Source organism: Patella vulgata, chromosome 1 (assembly GCF_932274485.2).
Source record: "Patella vulgata chromosome 1, xgPatVulg1.2, whole genome shotgun sequence".
In the NCBI taxonomy this organism is placed as follows: domain Eukaryota; kingdom Metazoa; phylum Mollusca; class Gastropoda; family Patellidae; genus Patella; species Patella vulgata.
Window position 1 is genome coordinate 4313039 of NC_065879.2, and position 27819 is coordinate 4340857.

At 37.9% G+C, this 27819-nt stretch overlaps 1 protein-coding gene across 2 annotated transcripts; it reads right to left on the minus strand.

Annotated features, from left to right (window-relative positions):
• Positions 1 to 2322: 2322 nt before the first annotated feature.
• LOC126808490 (monocarboxylate transporter 2) lies at positions 2323 to 27572 on the minus strand. 2 transcript variants are annotated; one of them, XM_050533238.2, is made up of 11 exons: positions 27276 to 27572; positions 23035 to 23264; positions 21942 to 22085; positions 19599 to 20396; positions 18427 to 18477; positions 17597 to 17796; positions 15141 to 15229; positions 12181 to 12225; positions 7246 to 7584; positions 5117 to 5249; positions 2323 to 2687 (listed from the first exon to the last, which is right to left on the minus strand). In XM_050533238.2, the coding sequence occupies exons 2-6, from the start codon at positions 23240 to 23242 to the stop codon at positions 17603 to 17605; spliced, it is 1395 nt and encodes a 464-aa protein (XP_050389195.1). In that variant the 5' UTR covers positions 23243 to 23264; positions 27276 to 27572; the 3' UTR covers positions 2323 to 2687; positions 5117 to 5249; positions 7246 to 7584; positions 12181 to 12225; positions 15141 to 15229; positions 17597 to 17602. The 2 variants fall into 2 exon arrangements, with proteins under 2 accessions (XP_050389195.1, XP_050389194.1); XM_050533237.2 differs by lacking the exon at positions 12181 to 12225.
• Between the last annotated feature and the right edge of the window lie 247 nt (positions 27573 to 27819).

The window sequence follows — 27819 nt, forward strand, 5'->3', positions numbered from 1 at the left end:
GTTTCGATGTATTTCAAGAATTTTATTCGGACCCTATAGTATTATAGATTGAATTTACTGTATTGTTGATTTTTTCGACACCTTCATGATGTATCCGTTATATGAGGATGAACCCTATCGCAATCAATTCCTTACCATGAATTTTTTTGCCAATGCAACTATTTTTTCTAAATATATTTGTTTAACCATATCTTCATTGGATTATGGAAGATTAAAGCATTTCTGCAAATTTGTATAAAGTAACTTCCTTCGCATGAAAAGTTTGTAAACATGTTATTCAAACTGGATTTGTGGCCAAATAAATGGTGGTTAATAGATAATTTGATCTGATGATAAACACAAGCGTACGAGCTGGGAGCAAGGGCAAAACATTTCTTTTTCAGGTAGTTGCAAAATGATGAAATAGTTAATATTTTCATGGAAAAATTTAAATTTTCATGAAAAATATAAATTTTCCCAAAAATATAAATTTTCCCAAAAATTAAAATTTTCATGGAAAAAATTAAAATTTTCATGGAAAAAATTAAAATTTCCATAGAAAAAGTTAAAATTTCAATGGAAAGAAATACATTTCATGGATATCATGTTATAAAAGTTAAATGCGAAAATTATTCCATCCCGCAAAATGAAGTCCCTGAAATCCAAGTCATTTTTTGACAAATGGGTGATGTGATGCAATTCCCAACCGGAGTTCAGAGTTTCCGAAAATCACACAATTCTGAGTTTGATTCAGGGTGTCTAGTTCACAAAATTAAACTGCAGTTCGAGAATATCCAGTCCACTAGACGCTACTTGCCGTTATTTTTGAGAATTTAGTACGGCTATTTTGCGATCGGGAGCTATCTGGTAAAGTATACAGGCTCATTTTCGGGCAAAAATAATACAATCACCCACCCACCGAAGGAAAATCGGCCCGAATCCTGATGATAAACTTTCATCAAACGTTTGTCCCTTCTTCACTGCGCAGACGATTTGCCGCCAGTTGAATGATCGTGTATAGTCATTCAGTGAATATAATAATATCACCTTTAAATTTTATTCCTTATGGACGTAAAATAACAATGATTTTTTAAGAAATGGAAACTTTTTTTTTTAAAAAAAAAATAGAGTAAAATTTCTAGTTTTGAGTAGGTTATCTCAAAGTCGAAATAATTTGATTAATTTAAGACAAGATATGAAATGTACCTGTATATAATATAGAAATCATGGTAGAAATCCTAATCCCTTTGTCCACTATTGTCAGAGAACCCGCTCCGACATTTATCTTAAGACCAGTGATATATATATAAAAACTCCCCTAGCCACTTATCAGATAGAGTTTTGTGAACTATAGGTCGTACAGATAAGATAAATAAAGCAATCTTTCATATTAACCCGATCACAAATTTTTGGGTGTGTGTATATTAATGAAAACATAGGATTTGGTATCCGGGCGTATTGACCAATTATCTAAAATCAACCCTCTTCTCTGATTATTGTAATAGATTAAATAAATACGTATTACAACTTATTCACGGTTATATTGTAATTCTCACTTGAAATATTGCAGTCAGGTTTTCTGAGATTAAAATATAATATTTGGTTGGGAATTACCCCCTTGTCTCGTAAACAGGCCTGTATCAAGCGGGGATGGGGTCGGGGGCAGCCCAACCAATGGCAATCGGCTTTATGGGACACCTAAACTGATATGGACACGTTGGTCGCTGGCTTCGTATTGTTCCCCACCCCCACCCCCCACCCCCCCGCGCAAGTTACGGGCCTGCTACAGCACGACGTAATTGCCCCAGCCACGGTGGCTATGTGAGTAAGACGCTGGCTCGCTAGCCTGGAGATCGCGGGTTATCCCTGTGTAGGCCGAGAATGTGCATCGGGATTTTCGGCTTGGTTTCCCCTTATCAGTGGTGCAGGACGGAGGGCCTTGCAAGGACAGCTGTCTAGTAGTTAGGATGGGCCGAAAAACACGATAAGGATCCCTTGGCAGTTGGGATTTGACATAAGAGTAGGTCGTTGCGCCGCTGTCCGGGCAAAATATCCCTCATAGCACACTGTATGGCCTATGTCCGTCTTCAGTTTTTTTCAAAGGTCACGAGATCTAAACAGGGCTAGCACTAATTCCAAGCCTAACCCTAACCCTGGACCTAGCCCCATTGCTTACCCTAACCCCAACCTACAATCTCAACGACCTTGACGAAAATTGAGCTGGCCTTAACAAATAGATATTGCCGTACGACCCCGCCTGACAGAACAGAAACATAAATACGTGTATAAGTCTGAAGAATTGATATTTTTAATTTCAACTACAAAGATTATATTTTACACACTTTTTGAAAAGTATTTGCACGGACAAATGGTGAACAAAAATAAATGAACACAAATCAAGACCGTTTCCAATGTTGATAATTTTTTATTTATTGGTTAGGCCTATGTGTTATTGATTAGGCCTATGTTTTATTGATTAGGCCTATGTTTTATTGATTAGGCCTATGCTTATTGATTAGGCCTATGTTTTATTTGTCTTTAGGGTGTCCAGATGCGGGACTGTATTACGGTTACAGTTATTTGTCTCACAACAAAACTGGCAACTAAATGCCGTTGTGTAGATTTTATTATTGTCAAAGAATTGGCATTCCTGTCTGGTTGATGTTTTATTTAACCACTCATAATTACACTCAACTTCACTTACACATCTGGAAAAGAAATGAATTGAAAATGAAATGAAATGGGGTTTAACGTCCTACTGTTCTGCGCCAACTGGGCTAATGGAGACGGGGCATACGCCGTACAGTGTGGTATGAGGGAAATTTTGGCCCGGACAGCGGCACTACGGCCCACTCTTTATCGAATTCCAACTGCCAAGGGATCTTTTACGTGCACGCCAATGTATACACGGGATCTCGTTTTTTCGACCCATCCGAACGACTAGACAGCTGTCCCTGTCAGGCCCTCCGTCCTGCACCACTATCACGGGAAAACCACGTCGGAAGGGTGCAAACATCTTGTGCAAGGTGGATAACTCCAACGACCTGATTTTGAAAAATGTACATCCCGGTTATTCTGGACAACATTGTCAATTTCTTTATTAAATACTGCACCAAATACAAAATAAACAGCGCTATTAAATTTCTTGTGAAACAAAAAGAAGTGGATATTATATAGTAATCTAAAAATCTATTAGTTGAGAGAGAGAGAGAAATGGGGTTTAACGTCCACTTGACACAAACTAGGTCATTTCCGAACTAACTCATGGTTCAATTTTATTTCAGTACTTCGCTTGCAACTAGGTGTTGCCCGAGGAAGTTCATCGGGTTTTATCCGGAGGGCCTGACGAAAAAACTAGGCCTCGTGTACACGTTGACGCGCATCTAAAAAAACCTGGATGGAGCAGAAAGTTGGGCGTTAAGCCCAATTTTGTCTTTTAAATTAAATTAGGGATTATGTTACGTCAGGTCTTCTGTATCTAGATAAGGTTATAAGAACTTTTTCCGGCGTGGTTTCCACTTGCCAGTGATGCAGGACGGAGGGCCTGACCAAAACGCCTGTCTAGTCGTTCGGATGGGACGAAAACCGAGGTCCCGTGTACACACTGCCCTGCTCGTAATAGATCCCTTGACAGTTTGAATTAGATGTAAGAGTAGGCCGTAGTGCCGCTGTCCAGGCAAAATTTCCCTCATAGCACACTGTATGGCGTAGGTCCGTCTTCATTAGCCCAGTTCGGAGCAGAACAGTAGGACGTTAAACCCCATTTCATTTATAAGAAGTTATTCCGTGCATACATTTGATCATCGGTATTATGTTATCAGTATGTTATATACATTGAGACACGATAGTCAACAAAGAACATCACCCAATTCACGATTCGTAGATAATATTTAATGATATGGTGTATATTTGATATAACACTAGATGTTTGATAAGCTTAACGCATACCTTAATGATTCTATAGGAAACAAATGTTGCCGGGTAACAAAATATATATCCGAGCATTTATGAGATAAAGAACTCATATACTTTCAAAGGGATAATATCAGATTTCGTAACAAAGGAGAATAATTCTAAAATTTATTATCTAAAATTGTTTAAAATCAATAGTTTTAATTTGAATTTTTAATAAAGCTCTATTCATCAAGTCCTAATTTAATTTGAGAGTAAAATCAATTTGATTAAAGATACATTATGGAAGATTAGATAAAGAGCTGGCAGTTCGCATTATAATAGTTAAAAACTAGATAATGTAAAGGGAATTTGCTGAAAATTTCAGTTCAATTGCTTCATTTTGAACCGAGATATTAGCGGTTTTAGCCTAGCCTCGATTATCATTACTAAAGTCGGTACGATAAAAAGCATAGTCTCGATGATTCATTTCTGGATTAAATCATCAAAGAGCGTTGAACAGCAAATCGGATTCAAATCCAGTGACAAATCGGCACATAAGATGACATCGAGAGTTGATTAAGGTCTTTTCATGTTAATAAATGTCTAATTAATAACATTTCAGGCCCAAACAAAGACCTGCAATAGGCAGATTTAGCTTTTGGATAATGTATGTTTAGATTTGTGAAATATATGGTTGTGTGACTCCGACAGTACGGTGGGATGCACTGAAGTTGCTGAGGAATCCCGACTTGCCACACTAGACACACGTCCTGCACCAATGATAAGGAATATCCCCGAGAATCTTTCTCGGCCAACACCGGGGGGTTAATGTCCACTCGACACAAACTAGGTCATCCCGGGACTAACATATGGTTCAATTATATTTCAATAATTCACTAGCGCGCCGGAGTGTCTTTAGCAGTGGGGGGAAACCGGAGGACTCGGAGAAAATCCACGAGGATGGACAGGCGACGATATTCTGGAGAATCGAAACCACGTCAGTTGATTCAATGACAGACCTTATGATACAACGCGCTTGCGCTAACCATTCGGCCATCAAACCATCCGATTAGTCGTAAACATGTTTGGCGGCTTCTGTGAATGGTTGTCGGAATCAATTTTGTCGGGGACGACATGGTTTTATGGCCATATTGAAATTGTATTAATAAATCGGGGCTATCGATATTGCAAGAATTGGAAAGAACTAAATAGGCTGAAAACAAAGCTTGAAGTAATTAGAGACCTTTTTTGGATGGATTTATTTCCACCTTCATCAATTTTGACGTAATTCATACAATATGGCTTCCACTCCACACATGTTTCTACAGCTTCAAAATCCAGATCACAAAATGGATATTCACACACATGACAAGTTCCTGAAAAATAAATAAAAAATATGGTTTGCCGTTTTATAAGTGAATAGGATTGGAACAGGATTAAAACAGGACAATTAAATATTCACAGATGGCATTGATGTCGGTACTCCGGTTAGAGTCTTGTTATTCTGTTACGACATTTTTGTACATCGTTTTGAGTGAAGTCCGTGCCATTACAGGCCCGGGACTACACAGCGCTGTGGACACTTACAGCTGGCCCCCGGATCCATTCACTTGATTTGATATTTATTTTTTTTTTGCAATGTCTATTTTCTGTTTTGTCCGCTGGTTTATCTTGTAGATTTTTGTTTTGTGTGTAGTGTGGTGTGGTTCTCCTGCACTTGTTGTTGTTCTTATTGTTTAAAGTCCGCTTCCACCGAAGGTGATATCGTGATATCGCAGACAATTCTTATTTTTCATTTTTTTTTTTTATCTTAGCGCACGCGTCTTTCCTGTGGGAGCCAATCGGAGTACCCGGAGTAAACCCACGAGGTTAAGAAAGCGCCCCTATCTCCAAGCCACATACGCTCACACCAGGGATCGAAACCATAACCGCAAGTGACGGGCCAGCTAGAGGTCGAAGCGCGGCACTCTAGACCACTAGGCCATCCCAACCCCCCCTCCTGCACTAACTATTAGTATGAAGATATATCCATACGGTAGATGTTTAGTTGATGTCAACCAATCAGATTGCAACATGCTAATCAAATATGCATAGGTGTCATTTGTGTCGGGGTTCGTATACAGAAGGTTGGTGCTAAATGATAAGGCCAGCTAAAGTTTTCGTCATAGGTCACGAGATGTAAACATCTTTCTAAAGGAATTTCATTTTTAATATGCTATAAACATGATTGAAAGCGTTCTATATATAATTACCTCCCTTTCATTACAAATGAAACGGTGTTTACCGTTTAATTGTTCTGCTCTGATTGGGCTAATGAAGACGGACATACGCCATACAGTGTGCTTTGAGGGAAATTCTGCCTGGACAGCGACGCTACGGCCTACTCTTAAATCGAATTCCAACTGTCAAAGGATCTTTTACGTGCATGCCAGTGTGTACACGGGAACTCGTTTTTTCATACCATCCGAGCGACTAGACAGCTGTTCTTGTCAGGCCCCCTGTTCTGCACAAACACGCCGGAACATCTGGATGAACTTTCGCGGCCAATACAGGGATCGAACACTTAGCCACCGTGATCCCCCGCAAATTCTCATTAATATGCCTGTTACGTATACTTGTGTAGTTTTTTCCAATCTGATTAAAACAAAGATCTTATTTCGTTTCGTTTTTTATAGTTTAAAATTTCGTTTTACTTGTCTTTACTAGACTAGGATCTGGTAGAGTTGTTATATAACTGGAGTTCTCGTTGAAGTGAGGGATAAGCCAATGAAAGGTTTGTTACGGCGAGTTCTTGGCGTGCGATGCACGGAACTGTGGGTTATAAACCACTAGAAACGTCATGTTCCTGAAGCAACGTCCGCGAGTTTTACAACATCTACATAAGATTACGTAGTTAAGACGAGGTCAAGCCCTCTATTGAATATGTAGAAACGACAACACTGTTTGATTAATCAATGTCTGACGTCATAGGGTCAAAAGCTGCACGTATGTCCCCCTGGCGCGACCTATCACTACAACCGGTCAGATCTTCATGAAGTGTAGGCCACCGAATGTACGAAAAAACGAAACGAAATATAGATCTGTATTTTAATAAAATTGAGCTTCTTCACAATACCGCGCAAATAAATACACTACAAAAAATGTTAGGCTCTATAACTAAGGGGGGGGGGGGCATGGTGGCTAACTGAGTAAGACGCTGGCTCACTAGCCTGTTCGATCCCTGCATTGGCCGAGAAAATTTATCTAGATTTTCCGACGTGGTTCCCCCTTGTCAGTGATGCAGGTCGTTAAACCCCATTTCATTTCATTTCTATAACTAAGTATCACTAATGAGATACAAATATGCCTTCTTCAAGAAAAGGAAAATCTTACTGTTTATTGGTAGCTTATGTGCTGTCGGAATCGGTGGTTTTGGAGCGGGTGTTGTGGTACATTTGGAACTGCATTTCTTCTTTATAAGTTGGTGGTGGCAGTCATTGTGAACTATAGATTTACAGACACTCTCATCAACGTGGCAGATTGGTTGCTTTTTTTCCGAGATCCATTTTCCACACTCGCCACAAGACACGGGACAGGAGTTACGTACCCATTCGTGTTGACATAAATCCGTCCCTCTTACCGAATGACAGTCTCTTGGGCTACAATCAAAACATGTTTCTACGTAATGTTTTGTGGGGCTAGGAGCACCATTCGCTGGATCAAAGCAGATGGCTAAAAAAGATGAAATATCAATTATTTTTTTTTTATACAAGAGGTAATACAGATCTGAGAGTTCAAGGTCAAACATATCGCAGGCTATCTATAACCTCTAATCCAATAGCGGGAATCATCACGCATATGTTATAAGCCTGGAAATAAGGCACCTGTCACAGACAATGTCAGGCACAGATTCAGGCTTTGTCAGGCACAAAACCTATGGTGCCTGTCATTTTGTCCGGCACTGATTTGTTCTTTTTATTGATATTATTAATACATGCCCGGCACTAAGTTGAAAATGTCAGGTCTTATTTCCAGGCCTGCATGTGCTTCTTCATAAGCTATATAGGCGTATCAAGAAAAGAAGTCCGATATAGTCTATTGGGTGGAAAAGATAAAATGCAATGAACGGAAACTATTCGTTTTGCGAAGTCGCAGTTATCAGAGCCGTCGGAACCGAAGAGATATCCTCCATGTTGACTTCCATACATTGACAACCCCTTCCCCCCAATATGAATTTCATTCCGATGGGCCTGGTTATAAACATACAAAGATAGCCACACAGAGCGTGGAAAGCGCGAACACAGCAACTTTGTCTCGAAAAAAAAAGACTGTAGCCTCTATCACGTTCACAGGCTATTCGGAAAAGGGGGCATAACTCTGTAAAAGAAGGGCGCTCAACGCTAAATATCATACGGGTTCGACATCTCAAAATCTAAATGCTTTAGACGAAATTTAAAAAAAACAATTTTCGGACAGTGTGAAGAGGTTTCAACAAAAAGTGGCTTAACTCTAATAACATTAACCCGAGATTGATAAACAGAAATAAATAGACATCCCCATCAGGTCATAATAAAAGTATCCTGACACCCCCACCCCACCCCCAACTCCTTTCCAACACTAGTCATACCTAGATGATTCACTAGCAGATTGCGATAAAGCGAAAACTTTTGTACATACTTATATAAGCTTCAAAATTCATTCATAATTGCCCATTTCAATTTTGAACTTTGATATCCATGGGCCCATAGACACATAGTTTCTTATTGATGTATTCCATACATTAAAACAACAAAAGCTTTACAAAGGGCTATTTATTTTGAGTAAATTCTTAACTTCAGTCTGGGAATGCTTTGTGAAATCGCGGCCAGATCTTTGAAAGTTTAATGAATAAAAACTATGTATGCACAGCATTTAAATATGATTATACTTTTAGTCGTCGGATACATTTACTATATTACAAACATCTGATTTAATCAAATATAATAAATTCCGCTCTTACCTAATATTATAACAGCAAACAAGTGACTCATTCTGACATTTGTAGATAAATGTTCACGGTTCTTTATAAAACATGTATTTAAACATCCCAATGAACCAATCGCAAGTGCAGAGTGATATCATAAACCACACGGACATGCATTTAGATGATATAAAACTAAGAAATAGAGGAATGTTTAATACGATTAAATCCTTTAATCTGGAGAAGGATAAAGCCATTATAAATCTGCACAATGTTAAAAGCCAATAGTAAACAAAGTAACATCCTGGTTTGGCGTCCCAAATACGGTGTTGCTAACGTTGTGCACATCCAATTACACACTGAACTCCCAGAAAATAACGTCTTTAGTACAAATGAAATGAAATAAAATGAAATGGGTTTTAACGTCCTACTGTTTTGCTCCGACTGGGCTAATGAAGACGGACATACGCCATACAGTGTGCTATGAAGGTGGGGGATCAGTACAAACTAAACCACAGTCAGAGTTCAGAAAAACAAGCCAACAGTGAGACTGATGTCCCCCGCCGAAATCCCCAAATAAATAGATGACACATATTAATTAATCGCACATCTATTTTTTTTCCAAAGTATCAAGCAATCAAACTGATTATCAACTATACACTAAGTTTCATCACTCTCTATTAGATAGAATCAAAGTTATCTTGTCCCAAAGCAGGAAATTGCTTATCTCTGCTTAGCTTTAGCTCGATATGTTAATCATTGAACTCAGTCAAGACGAACATCTACATCAAGTTTAAACATTCTACCTCAATTAGAAGAAGGAAGAGTTGTTGAACTCAGTCAAGACGAACATCTACATCCAGTTTAAACATTCTACCTCAATTAGAAGAAGAGTTTGACCAATCAAAATGCTTATTGCTCGTTAGTCTAAGCAGAAAATTCTCATCATCGAACTTAGTCAAGGTATTGATGTAATGAAACTATACAACAAGTTTCATCACTCTCACTTAATTAGAACTAAAGTTATCGTGTCCCAAAGCATCAATCAATCAAATTGCTTATCTTTGCTTACCCTAAGCAGAAAATGCTTATCTTCACACTCCATCAAGGCATTGACCTAATAAACACCTACACCAAGTTTGAACATTCTAGCTCAATTAGAAGAAGGGTTATTGTGTTCCAAAGTCTCGGCCAATCAAATTGCTTATCGCTCTGCTTACCCCGAGCAAAAAATGCTCATCATCGAACTTAGTCAAGGTATTGATGTAATGAAACTATACACCAAGTTTCATCACTCTCACTTAATTGGAACTAAAGTTATCGTGTCCCAAAGCATCAACCAATCAAATTGCTTATCTTTGCTTATCCTAAGCAGAAAATGCTTATCTTCACACTCCTTCAAGGCATTGACCTAATAAACACCTACACCAAGTTTGAACATTCTAGCGCAATTAGAAGGAGAGTTATTGTGTTCCAAAGTCTCGGCCAATCAAATTGCTTATGGCTCTGCTTACCCTGAGCAGAAAATGCTCATCATCGAACTTAGTCAAGGTATTGATGTAATGAAACTATACACCAAGTTTCATCTCTCTCACTTAATTAGAACTAAAGTTATCGTGTCCCAAAGCATCAACCAATCAAATTGCTTATCTCTGCTTACCCTAAGCCGAAAATGCTCAACTTCGAACTCAATCAACGCATCGACCTAATAAACACCTACACCAAGTTTGAACATTCTAGGTCAATTAAAAGGAGAGTTATTGTGTCCCAAAAAGTGTGACGGACAGACAGACGGACGGACGGACAGACAGACAGACAGACGAACCCATTTTAATAGTCCCCTGCTTTCTTCGAAAGGCGGGGGACAATAAAAAGGGCCCAGCTTTGGAACCAAGGAATCGCCTATAATAGTAAGTGCAGGAGGACCGCACTACACGCAAAACAAAAATCTACAAGATAAACCTGCGGACAAGACAGAAAATAGACATTGCACCACAATCTGTACCTCCACCCAAAACTACTTTATAAAATTGCCTTCCAATCTAATTAAAATTCAGATCCATATTTCGTTTCGGTATTTTTTATACTTTCGATGGCCTACACTACATGAAGATCTGACAAGTTATAGCCATAGGTCACGTCAGAGGTTGTACCAGCGGCTTTAACCCCATGACGTCAGATATTGATTAATCAATCAGTGTTAACGTTTCTAGTGGTTTACCCACAGTTCCATGCATCAAACGCCAAGAACTCGCCGTAACAGACCGTTTCATTGTCTAATCCCTCACTTCAACCAGAACGTCGGTAATATAACAACTCTTCCAGATCCTAGTGCAGTAAAGACAATCAAACGAAATTTTGAACTATAAAAAACGAAACGAAATAGGATCTGTGTTTTAATTGATTGCCTTCGACCATGAATAATAAACCTATTGTCCTGTAATTATTCATACTAGCTATATTAAACATACTAAGAAGTTTTTTGTTTCACTGAATGTCCATAATATGAGTAATTTTGATCATATTGGAAAAATATGCTATGTTGTATAAGAAATTGGTTAAAGGGGATGGGGTCGATCCCACAAAATTGTTTCACTACAGATAATAAAATAAAACCAAGTACGAACAATCCAAACCATTAGACAAAATTCGAAGTCCTAAAAAAGCGGTATAGGCAAAATAGTGTAATCAGCAAATGGACTGTTCACTGTGTACAAACTACACGACAAACAGTGGTAACAGGTGTCCGGAATAGTATTTGGTTTCGTATTTAGCTTTACAATGGGCACGGAAGGCGCAAAATATGAGTTGTCAAGGTGAAATAGAATTTAAGCCCTCGAATTGATAATGTACTTCCTCTAATACCAAATTTACCCCACAACATAAGGTCTGGCATTGAGTTAACTGGCGTGGTTTCGATTCCCAGTTGTACGTGACAAGGAGTAGGGTTGTCTGCCCAACCTCGTGGCTTTCCTCCGGGTCCTTCGGTTTCCTTGTGCTAAAGCTCCCCCCACCCCCCCGCAACTTTACCAAAATTTAATTCACCGTAGTCTGAAAGTTTGGATGATATTCAACGTAATATCGCTTTATTATATATTTACATTCGTCAGCATGGTAGGTAGGACTTCTATAAAACTGCAAGTGTCGCGACATATTATATTTATACATGTACATGCAAATAATGATATTTTGATTGTAACAATATTTAAACATATTTTATTACTTTAAAGTAAACGGATCGGACAAAAGTTACTAAAACTTACAAAAGCGTCCCCTCTAATACAATATAACTGTCGTGGGTGGTCAGTGAAACAAAGTCAATAAATATACATATCAGATACTAATAATAATCAATAAATTAAACATACATTATGCAAGAGCTAAATCTGTCTATAGCTGGTCTTTGTTTAGGCCTGAAATGTTATATAAACTATTAATTAGACATTTTTTTAACAAAACAAGACCATAATCGACTCTCGATGGCATCGGATACTCGAGATTTTAACTAGATTAAAACGGTTCGCCATTTAAAAATTTAATTTAAAAATGGGAAAGCGAGGCTAAGTCCAGTGCGCTGGTTACCACAATGCACACATCTTGTCAAAACTACAAACAATGATCACTTGGCTGAGAATGTGGTAATTTGAATGAAATTTTCAATACTTTCTTTTTTTATCATCTATTTTTGAATTAATATAGCAAGAATGACCAACTCTTTAATAAACTTTTAACTACTGTATCTTTAACAAAACAAACATATTTATGCCTACACAAGTTCAGTGTATTTAAAATATGGACTAAGGAGAATACCTCGGGATATGTTGATTGTCACAATGTAAAATGTTTGCTTTTAGGTCTATGAAAATTGATTAAAACCAGAATTATACAAAATTCCGTTAACATTTTAAAAGGTTGGTATATAATTTACCACATATAGAGCTGTTAGTTATTATAATAATATGTTTTATGTAGAAATTTCATCATTTTCAAATTTATTGTCGAATTAATGGTAATAATGGAGTATTAAATAAAACGATATCCGAAGTAATTAGGATGGCGGAAATTACTACAACTATAATTATTATAGATGTGCCTATATAAACACCCATGATGATGTTTATTTCAATCATCAGCTGTACTTTCAGTGAACATTGATTGATATCTACACTTAACAGAATGGTGAGTATTAGACCTCTATGTTATTATTCAAGTTAAAAAGAGAAAAAATTAAGATGGTGTAATATAGTAAGTGAACAAGACAAACCCACGGACAGGACATTTCGAACAACAAAAGTCTATATCAGATCAAGTAAATGGCAGCCGGCCGTAAGACGTGCTTTGGGTCAGGGTTTTGAGTTTTTGCGCCCCCTTTAGTTTTTGCGCCCCCTTGCAAATGGCAAAAATCACGCGGTTTCAATGCGGCTTTCAACATTATAATCATAATGCTTAACCAGTATCAAACATATACCGTGGGTTAGATTATGCTACAAATGGACAACCCAATATTACCCGACGGCACTGAGGGGGACCCTCCGCCTTGCCCGAACATACATTTAAATATTGTTTTTGGGGGGCCCGGACGGGATCTTGTTGCAAAATCATGGGTCACCAAACCCCTACTATACAGTCCCGGGCCTGTCGTGATATGTTATTCTTTATGATACAAAGATAAAAGTAAGATCTTTTAGATTTCCGTTTAAGAATAAAATAAGATCTTATATGTTATTCTTCAAAATTAAAAAAAATATCTAAATGTTATCAACCAAGATAAACGAGAGATCGTACAAGTATTCTTCAAAATAAAAATAAGATCTCAAAATAAACGTGAGATCTTATATTTTATTCTTCAAGATACAAAGATAAAAGTAAGATCTTTTAGATTTCCGTTTAAGATAAAAATAAGATCTTATATGTTATTCGTCAAGATAAAATAAGATCTTATCAGTTATTCTTCAAGATAAACGAGAGATCGTTCAAGATAAAAATAAGATCTTATATTATGGTTGTCACAAAGTGACCTCAGGTTCTTTAACTTACTTGCCCCCTTTTCCAAATTTCCAACAAACAACACAACTAATTAATTTATTTTAAATATGTATATTGTACAATCAATTTACATATACAATTTAAGAGGTTTTTACAAAATTAAATGCTTTAAAGTTACAGTTCATTCCGGCATTTAATACTCTGTTGCTTTAATTCAATCAATCCTCCTGGTTAGCATTCAGATTAATTCTCCGTCTTAATTCCACCATCCCAATCGCGTAAGTTGTTTTTTTAAAACATTTTAAACCCGAACACAAATTCTCGGAAAACACAAAACCTTCACATGTCACAGATCTATTTCTCGTATTCACCTAGACTCACTAATTGTATTAAAACTTCACCAAGATTGAAATGTACTTCACCAAGACTACATGCGTACGATTCACAAAGTTCACCAAGATTAAACTACAATATGATTCACAAGGTTACCCCTGGGTTGAAATATGATTTATATCGATCACCTAGACATTACCGGTTAAATGTTATTTCATCAAGGAACGGATTCATCACATTTAAATACATCGTATTTAATTACCAGGTTCTAAGCATCTAAAGCCAGTCATTGGTGTTACTGTAGATACTGAAAAACAGTCATGTCTGGTCCTTTAAAATCTCTCTGATCTAAGTAGAGAAAACAGCCATGTCTATCCTGTAACTTATTTTAAACATCTCTGACAAACTTTTCTAATTCCTACACCAAGAAACTTTTAGTCACTCAAACATCCAATCAGAATTATGCACCAACTGCACATGCATCACAATCCAGACACATTCATTACTTTACACCCTCATTACCTAACTTGCTCAGACATACCAACAATCGTTCTGTAAAAACAACGCATATACATTGAAAATAATTAAACTTTATTAACCAAAACCTGTACAACCCTTAATAAATGTCTTTAAAAGAAATAAATATTCCCTTTAGCCATGTACCAAATTAATTAGGTACCCTAAATCACAGAAATAAACCATGTCACAATTATACATAGCAAATTAACATACCAATTGTGACAATGGTGTTCTTCAAAATAAACGTGAGATCTATGGTATTCTTCAAGATACAAAATAAGATCTTATATGTTTTTCATAAAAATAAGATCTATATGTTATCACTCAAGATAAAATAAGATCGTATACGTTATTCTTCGATCTTATATTTTATTCTTAAAGATAAAGCAAGATCGTACATGTTATTATTCAAGATACAAAGATGAAAGTAAGATTTTTTATGTTGTTCTTGAAGCTAAATATAAAATTAAGATATCATTCATAAATATACCTGGAAGTTTTGTTTTGTATTCACAGAACTCCAAAGTTGTATTATTTCTGGTTGGTATGGTGATGGTGGTTATGACAACCAGAGCTACCCTGCAAGATAATTTCAACGAATGTGAGAAAACCTGTAAAGGCACATTACAGCATTGTATTAAACTATACGACTGTGAACATCTAACTGAAGACCAGTATCATACATGTGAGGGACCATGTTGGAAGTATGCTAATCACTGCTACCAGAGATGTGTTACCAGAGAAATGGCTATTGACGCTGCTGAACACTGAATAATGGATGGAAAGCTAGACGTTTGGGAACTCCTTTTGTTTAATCATGAATATTCTCCATTTTGGACTTGAATCTTGGTGCAGAACCTTTTTTTTCCTGTTAAATTCTCTTTCCCGCAGATCGATAAATAAATGATGTACGTCCAAAGTTTTTCTTTTATGTTTTACTAGAAGAATGCCCGGCTTCGCTCGGGGGTCATAACCCCGAAACCGGAAGTGGTAGACTAACGCCACCTGGCCTATGTTACTCCCCGGTCCGAGCTAACCCTATACCCCAAATTTCAGACTCGGGGCAGACCTAGTGTAGCCGGCAATCCCGAACAGACAGACAAACAGACAGACAGACAGACAAACGACAGTCACAAATATTAGTATATAATAGATAGATAACTGCGGAAAATGCTAGATCGGAAACGGTCCTGCAATGTAACGTCATGTGTGGATTGTGTCTTTGGGTTAGGGTAAGGGTTAGGCTTGGTCCAGGGTTAGGGTTAGGGTTAGCGCTAGCCCTGTTTACATCTTGAGACCATGACGAAATATGCAGGGCCTAACCCTAACCCACAATCCACATATGACGTCATATGTGCTAGAATGCTCCGATCCAGAGTTCTCCTGTACCTCATATAAATACTCCGGCACACGTAGAATGTGTTTTCGTTAATTAATAAACATTTAATTATCAAGGATACTTTTACTTTCGATATCGTTTGAGTCTGAAAAAGTAAAAATCAAGCCCGACTCTCTCTATGTTATCTTCCCAAGCAAATAATAAGTGGTATGAGACGTTCGAAACAAGTAAGCATGTTCTGCCTTGTGAACAACAATCATAACTATTAAATGGAGCCATAGATTGGACCAATCTGTTTTACAGACCTAATGCGACATCCGTCTTTTATCTCTGTCCAAGATGACTGACCTTTAAAAGGTCAGATCGCTGTAGTTCTAAGGGTGACGTCACATCACAATGTTTACCAACAAAGCAAGATGGCATCGATAACGCCAAAAAAGATTACTTCTGTGGCTTGTTTTTGTTGTTTTAAAACAAACACGAGCAGGTCAATCAGATTAGACGGTAAAAAATGTACTACTGAAAGAATTCAGAGTAAACAAACAGAAAAAACGTCAAATTGATGGTCACACGTGCGTTGTTTACATCGAACGTAGTAATATGAACTGGTACGGGCAGAATTATATCGTTTTTCCCATTTTACGCCTCCGCGTACTATTTTCCGTACCTATTTACGCTAAATATGGAATATTTTTTATCAAGATACACTTCAAACACCTTTATTTATTTTTCTAATACTAAAAAAAAATGTTTCAGAATTTAATTTGTCGAAAGAAAAAAGTTAATATTTTGTAGTCATTAAGTCGCATCGATGTCATCCTTATCAGTGATTGTAGCGGCCAAGCGAATATTCACTGCGGATCAGTGTGAGATTGGACTTGTATCAGACGCTGTCGCCGCTATTTATCGGAAGAGCCGAGTGACTGTTGCCAAAGAAATAAATCTCTTGTCAGGGGAATTTAGACCATTGTACTTTACCCAATTCTATTGACACTTAAGTATTCCAACCTTTTAGGCCGTGGTTGATGAGCGGCGAGGACACAAGGCTAGAAAGACCCAGGTTAAGAGCCCCGTCTGGAAGGAGAACATCGCCAGAATAATATTAACTTCATGTTAGAATGGACTCAATAGGACAGAATTGGGCCTATTGAGCAATGTCACGCTGGGGGCACAAAACACAGTATTAGACGTTTGGTCCAGTAGGGTTCCCTCTGAGCAATATTTGGCTGTGTTATATTGTAGAGTCGATTTGCTGCATCTCTGCATGTTTTAACTTCTTTAAGTAGCATTAAGTAATTGAACAGTTACACACTAACACTATTTATGGAATAACAATTACTGGTTTATGATCATTTGCTTGATCAAGATGAGCGTATCATCGTCGAAACGTTGCATGTTAATAAACCAGTAATTGTTATTCCATAAATAGTGTTAGTGTGTTATATGTTTTACACCTGTTATGCTAGACCACGTAATGTTTTTCCATTTTAAAGAGGGTGGCAAAACTCAAGGGTTTCCCAAAATTCCAGACCCGATGACGCAAAATGCTTGCGTGATTGATTACCAACTGCTTTCAGAAAATTAAAGAAATACGAAAACCACGTTACATGTTTTTATTCTGATTCAGGGCATGTCGTATTCAAGGGACGTAACTCCCCATTGGTAATCGTCTGTGGTTCAGTTGTTGTTATTAGATGTTTATTTTGTGGATCGGGTTGAACTGTTATTTCTGTGATATCATCTGTTATTGGTATCAGTTGTGTACCTGACACAAATGCTAACAAACTTCCAACTATTGCCACAGAACCTGTTACAAAAAATCATAGGCAATGAAAGCTTGTTTAAAGGGTATAAGGTCTGTCATTGAGTCAACTGACGTGGTTTCGATTCCGCGGTTGTACGTGACAAGGAGTAAGGTCGCCTGTCCAACCTCATGGGTTTTCTCCGGGTCTTCCGGATTCCTCCCACTGCTAAAGACCCCCAACGCGCAAGCGAATTATTGAAATAAAATTAAAACCTACGTTAGTCCCGAAATGACCTAGTTTGTGTCGCGTAGACGTCAAACTCCATTGCACCCCCCTCTCTCCCTCCCTCTCTCTCTCTCTCGGTCTCTCTCTCTCCGTCCCTCCCTCTTAAGGGTATTTATGCTAAACTAGATTTAGTAGCGCCTACATATAGTAATAAAGGTAATTAACAAGTAAGCAGTGCAGCTAAATATACAGCGATTTTTATACTGAATATAAATCACTTAAAATACATTCATATTACATTAATATACGATTTTTTTAACCTATTTTTGTCTTATTCATTGTTCGAAAGAATAGAGCCATACATCCTTTAAGATGAAAAAGACCAATGTGATTTGGAAGTGTGTGAAATACTCGTAAGGGATTACTGTTAATTTGTTTTTATTCTTAGAATTTGAAATTGACCTTACCACCAAGATAAAATGTATAAGACATACAGCCTGTTGCTTCGACGACAGCGCCTGGAAAACAAAAAAATCTTAATTATTTTATATTGCGGAAACATATAACAAGGGTGTGGATACAGGCATTGAGGGAAGGATAGCTGCAAAGCAAGGACTTGACAATCATTTGGAACCTTTTTAGTGATTTTCCAAAATATTAACAATAAAATTTTATTAAATCCTACAATTTAAAGGTCCATAATATTTCAAGAAATTTGCTATACTTAAACTTCAGTCTGTGAACGATCATTTCCCAAAGTTTCAGAAATCCCCTAAGAGGAATGTGTTCGAGTAATTGCCAATTTTGCGCGACGTATGCAGGTTTGCCTCAAATGTATATTTTTAAAAGAACATGACAGTTATGCAAAGCCACCAAGATAACTGAAACCTTGGGGAATGATCCTACACGGAAATTTGCTGGACCTTTGTAGGATTTAATAAAATTTTGATGGGTTCTGTTGGGGTTTTTTTAGGGTTTTTTTTTGGGGGGGGGGGGCACCCTGTATAACAGTTTAAATAACATTTTACGAAATTGCCCTAGTGGGTCGAAGGAATCTAGTATATATATATAAGGCAATCTTCGAAAATGTTTCTATGTTGATATGTATAAATGTCCTGGTTTTAAAATCGGTATCGAGATGTTCCTATATATACCCTATCCGTTTTGGCGTCATTTCTTGGAGCTCTGCTGAAACCGGTGTCGCGATGTGACTCTGTATACCTGTCTTGGCATGGTGTGTTGGGACTCTGCTGAAACCGAAACGGCTAGCCTACGTATCTATTTGGTTTTCACATGGAACCTATTGCATATACTTTCTCCACCTGTTTCGTCTTTATGTAGACAATAGGATGGTCTTAAATAACATTTCTTATTAATATAAACCATTCAATTTCTTGTTATATCTGTCCTGTTATATCTGTCGTTCATTTTTACTTATCATTATTCGGTCTCCGGTAGATCTCCTATATTGCAACTAAAAACTAAAAAAAAGGGCCAAACTGTGACTTTAGACCTGGTGTTATCGCATAACTTACCTCTCAGGTAAATTGGACAAATTGTTAATTAACAAAATAACCTTGAAGTTCATGGTCGTTTACTGTATCAGTTTTGTTTTTTGTACAGCATTTGCTATCCTTACCTGCAAGAGCTGGAACAACTGCATAGGTTAAACCGGACATCATAGACAGAAACCCAAATCCTGATGCTAAAAATGCTAAACCAACACACTCAACAGTTAACGGACCAAACAGAGCAGGAATTCCACCGGTGAACATTCCTATGGCTCCGGAAAATATCATCTGGGATGTCCAAGAACTTGAATAAGAAGGAAACAGTAAGATTAAGAGTCCAGTTATTCCCAAACAAGAACCCTGTAGCAATGCTTTATTGATGTTCCTGTCGTTAGCAAGCAATCCTATGAGCAAACGTCCAACGATGGAACCGCTGCCATATGCTGTAAACAATGTTGCTGCTTCCATCTTGGTGGAACCCTGTTGCTCAGCATATATAGGTAACTGAATCAGGGTCATTGATTCCCCAGTACTAAATGAAAATATACTCAAAGAGTAAAATAAGAATGATCTGATTTTCAATAGTTTCCAGAAATCCATTACACATGCACTTTGAATACAACACATCCTCTTATTATTATCCTTTTCCAATTCCTTTATTTTATTATTATATTGTTTTGATTTTTCAAAAGGTGATGGACGGATTAGTATCGATAATGCAGTAATATTAAAACACAAAGCACCCATTATTAAAAACATCCCATGCAAAGTAAATTCATCCATCAAAGCACGTATAGTGACCGGTCCTATAAATATTCCTAAAGCAATACCAGATGTCATGAAGCCTGTTGTCACAGCTCGTAAACGATGAAAGTATTGTCCAGTGGCCACATAACAATTATTATACGCAAGACCATATCCAAAACCTAAAAGAAAGGAAAAGGAAAACAATCCAATTTAACCATGAAGTAAAAAAATGACCAAATAACAATATACATGTAATTAAAGGGACATTATGGAAGATTAGACAAGAGCTGGGCCCTTATTCACGAAAACTGAAACTAAGTTACAACCGAAATTTTAAGAGATACTGCAACTTCATTGGATATATGCAAATTGATTATATGCCAATCGAATTGCAGTTTTTCTTAAAATTTCGATTGTAACTTAGTTTAAGTTTTCGTAAATAAGGGCACTGGACTGTACCGACTGGGCTAATAACGAAGGGCATACGCCATGCAATGTACTATGAGGGAAAAATCTGCTCTACGACCTACTCTTATTTCGAATCCCAACTGTCAAGGGTTCTTTTACATGTACGCCAATGCACGTCCGACCCGAACGACTAAACGTTGCCCCTTGGCACTCCCAACCCCCCCCCCCCAATCCTGCACCACTGACAAGAGGGAGCGACGAACTTTCTCGGTCCACACCGGGGCCTCCAGGTTTTCTCGGTCCACACCGGGGCCTCCAGGTTACCGAGCCATTGTCTTACTCACTGAGCCACCGTGACTCCGATATTCTACACTCGATGACACACATTATTATATTTGTTTATATTATACAAGAACGTGTTGTATGTAACATATACTATACAAGAACGTGTTGTATGTAACATATACTGGTGTTTATATTATACAATATTCTACCATGAAATGTAACGTGAGGCTCAGAAAGGGATAAATAATGAAAGAGCAGAAAGTATTTGTCACTTTTCGGTTGAAACGACTCGATGATAAATACTATTTTTCACATGTTGGTTCACAATACTCGATAGAAATGTGATGTAAGTAACTTATTAGCACCTTTCCTCGGTGTATCGGTGAATATCAGGACAGTTTTGGTCGGGGGCCGCCTCGGCTTCGCCTCGGCTGGGCCCCTCGACCAAAACTGTCCTGATATTCACCGATACACCTCGGAAAGGGTGCCAATAACTACTACATACTGGTGTTTAAGATTAAGCAAACGAATAAGAGGATTAAAGTTGTCTACCGGGTATTATAAAGCATTATTTACACAAGAAATTATATGGACGGATTAATATAAGTTTTACAACTTATGTCCGAATCCATATAATTTATTATGTATTGTATATTGTATGTAATTATATGTTAAGTAAATACTGTTGAGAGACAGACAGAGACACACACACACACCCACACACACACACACACACAGGTTTAACGTCCACTAGACACAAACTAGGTCATTTCGGGACTAACATATGGTTCAATTTTATTTTGCATAAAATTTGAATGCGCGTAAGGATCTTCAGCAGTGGGAGGAAACCGGAGGTCCTGGAGAAAACCCACGAGGTTGGACAGGCGACCCTACTCCTTGTCACGTACAACCATGGAATCGAAAGCACGCCGGTTAATTCAATGAAAGACCTTATGATACAACGCATACACGTTAACCATTCTACCATCCAATCCCTAGTTTACGACGGACAATAATTAGTTTAAATTTACCTCCAATAAGAGCAAATGTCAGCATCAAAGACCACACTGATGTTGAGAAATATGACAACCCGAGACCTGCCAGTATAACGAATCCTGACAAGATTCCTGATAAACGACAGCCAAGTTTACCATTGATAACACCAGCTACAGGACCTGAAACATAACAGAACACTATCGTACTATGGACCAGGGACTGTTCGTGTTGTTCGCCAAATCGATGCAAAATTGACGAAAGGAGAAGATGGAGAAGAAGAAGAAGCAGAGGAAGATGGAGAAGAAGAAGATGGAGTAGAAGATGGAGAAGATGGAGAAGGAGAAGATGGAGAAGAAGAAGTAGAAGAAGGAGAAGATCGGGAAGAAGAAGAAGAAGAACAACAACAACAATATGAGTAGCGGTTAGCGACAAGTTCTTGGGCCAAAAATATAAAAGGCCTGGTGCTAGTAACATCATTCCTGTTCATAATATCATATTTATTGTATTGGACGTTAAATCTGTAATAAACTTAACATTCTTCTACTATCAAAAAAAGGTACTTGTGCCAGTAACATTCTTCTACTATGGAAAAGATATCAACCAAATGACAAAATTTCAAGGGAAAACATAGGTCCTCATGGTCATCAGCATTGGTCCCCATAATAGTCCACATACAGCACTGAAGATTGGACAACTGGCAAATGCGTATTTCATGTCAGTTATTGCAAAACATTTATCAACAGACTGGCCACTCGACACAAACTTGGTCATTTCGGGACTAACATATGGTTCAATTTTATTTCAATAATTCGATTGCGCGTGGGGTTCATTAGAAGTGGGAGGAAACCGGAGGACCCGGTCAGGCGACCCTACTCCTTGTCACGTACAACCGGGCAATCGAAACCACGCCAGTTGACTCAATGACAGACCTTATGATACAGCGGGCGCGTGTTAATCATCCCCCATTCAGGCCCCCGGGTCTGTATAAAGAATTATTTTAACTGTATCGGGTGTTTTTCTTTAAAAAAACAAAAAAGTTTGCATGTCCTGCCCCATGAATGATGTTCGTTACTAGTTAAAAGTACTTATAGCATGGTAATAATTTTATGGAAAGCAGACAATCAATACCTGTAAGAAATCCAACGCTTATGTGAGCTGATCCAACCCATGACGCATATATTAAATCTGCATCCATTTCATCCAACATGGCCGCCACAATAATTCCAGTGCTGTACTGTACCATGCCATATAGTAACATAGAAATAAAAACAGCACACAGCACAACCCATGCCCAGCCCTGATCGATGTCTTTATCGCTGTTATATCCACGATTCATAATACCTTAATACATCTTTAACCTATAAAAACAAAAACAGCAATAAAATAGACAGCTTTATGACAAATTGACAGGCCATGCCTAGTCAGTTCGGCGACGTTACTCAGTTATTTGACATCAGTCCATGCATTGTCAGTTCGCTGACGTTACTCAGTTATTTAACAATACTTCTTTCATCCCATTATCATACTTTATATCATATAATTGAGAAATAATTTTTTTAAGCAGATCATTTTGTAGTTATGCAGCTGTGAATTGTCAAGCCTTTTTGACTGCCAATCCCGTCGAGTAAGTTACTGATATATGGGATTCCTATCTGTCAAAAATAATATGACAGCTTAGACTATGTGTAACCACGCATATTACACTTGAATAATTTACACTCATGGGTGGAAATTCAGCATTGCACTTAATATAGCTATGAAATGGGGTTTAACGTCCTACTGTTCTGCTCCTATACTGGGCTAATGAAGACGGGCATACGCTATACAGTGTGCTATGAAGGAAATTTTGCCCGGGCAGCGGCACTATGGTCTACTCTTATATCGAAAGCCAACTGTCAAGGGATCTTTTACGTTCATGCCAATGTATACACAGGACCTGTGTTTTCCGTATCATCCGAGGGACTAGACAGCTGTCCTTGTCAGACCCTCCGTTCTGCACCACTGACAAGGGGGAACCACGTCGGAAAATCTGGATGAACTTTCTCGGCCAATGCAGGGATCGAACACCCGACCTCCAGGCTAGCGAGCCAGCGTCTTAACCACCTAGCCACCGTGGCTATGTCTCAGTATCATCCAAAGTCTTCGAAATTGAAAACAAGAATTATTTGCCAATTTAAATCAACATTGATGTTGTGATCTTAGGAGGAAAAGATGGGCTTCTGATATTCAATATTTAAGACAAAATAAACATTTTACCATTGGTACACGAATCGTGTATCATACTGCGTTCCAGTGCCATTTGTAACAAGGGACTCGACGAACGAGACTAGACATATTCCACAAGTCATGTCAAACGGTGACCTATATTCTTATCTGGAGAGACTTGAATAATCAGACGCTAGAGATTGTCATTCGATTGAGACTAATTCAGGCGTATTTCGCCGAACATAACTGATTAGAATTTACATTAAAAACAGAAACGATTGAATGTAAATCAGTTTATATACATTCATATTACATTATTATATCCGTTGCGACCCATTTGTGTCAATTTCTAGGTGCCAAATATTAGCCTTTTAGCTCCTATTATAATTTACACATTCTTATTAAAGATACATTATGGGAGATTCGATAACGAGTTGGCAGTTCTCACTATAATAGTTAAAAACTAGATAATGTAAAGGCAATTTGCTGAAAATTTCATTCCCATTTATCCACTATGAACCGAGAACTAATTAAGCGTTTGAAATTTCCGCCTGGCTTCGATCATCATTACTAAAGTCAGTACGTTAAACAGTATAGTCTCTATTATCCATTTAATCGTTAAATCGTGCAGGAAAGTTATGCAGTAAATCGGCTCATAATCCACTTAAGATCGCAGGCTAGCGATACCATCTAGAGTTGATTATGGTATGGATAGGTTAATTAATTTCTAATTAATAATTTAGATAACATTTCAGGCCTAAAGAAAGACCTGCAATAGGCAGATTTAGCTCTTACATAATGTATGGTTAATTATTTTTATTAGAAACACCGCTTCAAGTCGGTGTTGCTGGCGGTTTTGTTTTCGTTAAAGATGTGTTATATAAATTATTATTCGACATGGCAAGCCTATAATCAACTTTCGAGACCATCGGATGTGGCGCAGATGTATACGGATTAATAGTCATTAATTAACGATTTAATTTGAAAATGGACAAGTGAGGCTGAGTCTCGATTAACAAGTAGATGTATACGGATTAATAGTGATTAATTAATGATTTAATTTGAAAATGGACAAGCGAGGCTGGGTCTCGATTAACAAGTAACGTTTCGCTACTATAATATTAATACACAATCTATGTCAAAACACCAAACAGTAATAATAACGTCGCTGAGAAGAAAGTAATTTGAATGAAATTTTCAATATACATTTAAGTTTTTTGGAACTATTATAGCAAGAACAGTCAGCTCTTTATCTAAATCTTACATAATGTATCTTTAAGTAAATGACTCCACAGGTCAGTGTATACAGAGGTGAAACGTAGGTAATAAATGCGAGGTATCATCCCTACTTTTAATGGTTTCTACTCTAATCCTGCATATTAAAGTTACTGAGGTCCCGTGTATACATTGGCAGTTTGAATTCGATATAAGAGTAGCCCATAGTACCGCTCCCCGAGCAAAATTTGCCTCATAGCATACTGTATGGCGTATACTCGTCTTCATTAGTCCAGTACAGGAGCAGAACAGTAGGACGTTAAACCCCATTTCATTTACTGCTATGAAAGGAAATGAAATGGGGTTTAACGTCCTACTGTTCTGCTCTGACTGGGAAAATGAAGATGCGCATACGCGATACAGCGTGCTATGAGGGAAATTTTGCTCGGGGAACGGCACTATGGTCTACTCTTATATCGAAAGCCAACTGCCAAGGGATCTTTTACGTGCGTGCCAATTATGTATGCACGGGGCCTCTGTTTTTCGTCCCATCCGAGCGACTAGACAACTGTTCTTGTCAGGTTCTCCATTCTGCACCACTGACAAGGGGGAAACCATGGTTACTGCTATGAGAAAGGTGATAATAGTTAAGGCTGCTATGGGAAATATCATATATAGAAAGCGTAAAAGACAAATGGGATGTCACAAGGCGGAAATGGGATATCACAAATCAGAAATGTTAAATGTATCGAATGATGTTCTCCACATTACATTCGAATTAATACATTTGACATTATCATTCGAGGCATTTTGACATTATCATTATCGGTTATAGGACTTTGTACAATTACTTTTTAACCATGACTTATTACATTTTACTGTTTACGTTTAATCACTGGTAAATACATTTGAGCAGTGCATTTAATATTGACAGCAATGCCCTTCCGTACAGGGGCGTGACGGCCCATGATTTTACATAGAAAACGATATTTATATGTGTGTGCGGGGAAGAGGGTGGGGGTGGGGAGGTCCCTCCCAGTGCCACCGGGTAATATTGAGCTGTGTGGAAGATGCTAGAGTCCATTTGTAGTATATGTGACTCACGGTAATGTGTTACACAGGTTGAGCATTATAATTATTATTATAATGTTGAAAACCGCATTGAAACCGCGTGATATTTTGCCATTTGCAAGGAGCGCAACAACTCAAAACCATGACGTAAAGTTCGTCATTGCGCCCCTCTCACTTAATCCATGTCCTGCCTATTGCAGGTCTTTCTTTAGGCCTAAAATGTTATCTAAATTATTAACTAGACATAATCAACTCTCAACTGAATAAAAATATTGTTAATATAATAATAAAAACAAATTAAAACGAAACGAATTATTGACAATCTCATATTGATAAGAATGGTAGGCGTTTATTTAATCAATTTCTTGAGACTTGGACTCCTGGTCTGAACAAAGATCAAGATTTTCCGGCTTGGTTTCTCCTTGTCAGTGATGCAGGACGGAGAAAATGACAAGGACAGCTGTCTAGTCGTTCGGATGTGACGAAAAACCGAGGTCCCGTGTACACATTAGCGTGCACTTAAAAGATCCCTTGGCAGTTGGAATTCCATCTAAAAGTAGGCCATAGTGCCGCTGTCCGGGCAAAATTACCCTCATAGCACACTGTATGGCGTATGCCCGTCTTCATAATCCCAGTTCGGAGCAGAACAGTAGGACATTAAACCCCATTTCGGAACAGAAATCAAAGGTGTACTTTAATTTTAATCTCCTGGCGATAAGACATTGGCAAATAACTAACAGCCTTTTTACTTGAAAATAGAATTAGCTAACCTAGATTTCTCAATAACAGAGCAATACGTTCGTACCTTGGTACTCCTGATTTACACAACGATTGTACAAAACTCACAATAAATAAAAATGATATCCAACATTTCCTACCTCCACGGATATTAACTGCATATATACACAGGATCTGTAATTCAATAACTGTAAGGTTAACACAGTGCTGAGACAAAGCATGTGGCCGATTTTCATTCATTCATTCATTCACTGTTAACGTCAATACAGCTCACTGCTCGCGATAGATAGGCCACGGACATTACAGCGTTACTGGTATTATTGGCACAGAACTATTAAATCAATACAGCATGTATAAAGACTCTCGCTCGTCCTAGCTCCAACATCACAACAATATTTTGAAATTTGAGAAACGGATGAAATTTGGCGTTTATTCAAGTTAGGGAGATAAAACAAAATGGGTGATTAATTAAACGGGTTGTATCATTTTACTCACGTACTGTCTAACTTTTAATTACTTAATGACGGACCTTCAGTCGAAACACGTATTGTTTCTGTAAGTGTTTTGGTTTGTTTTTTTGGGTTTTTTTGTTGGTTTTTTATTGGGGGGGGGGGGGGTGCAGCCAAAACTATACATGGTGCAAACATTCTGTCAACGTAGATGTGGTTGGCCTCCATGGATCTA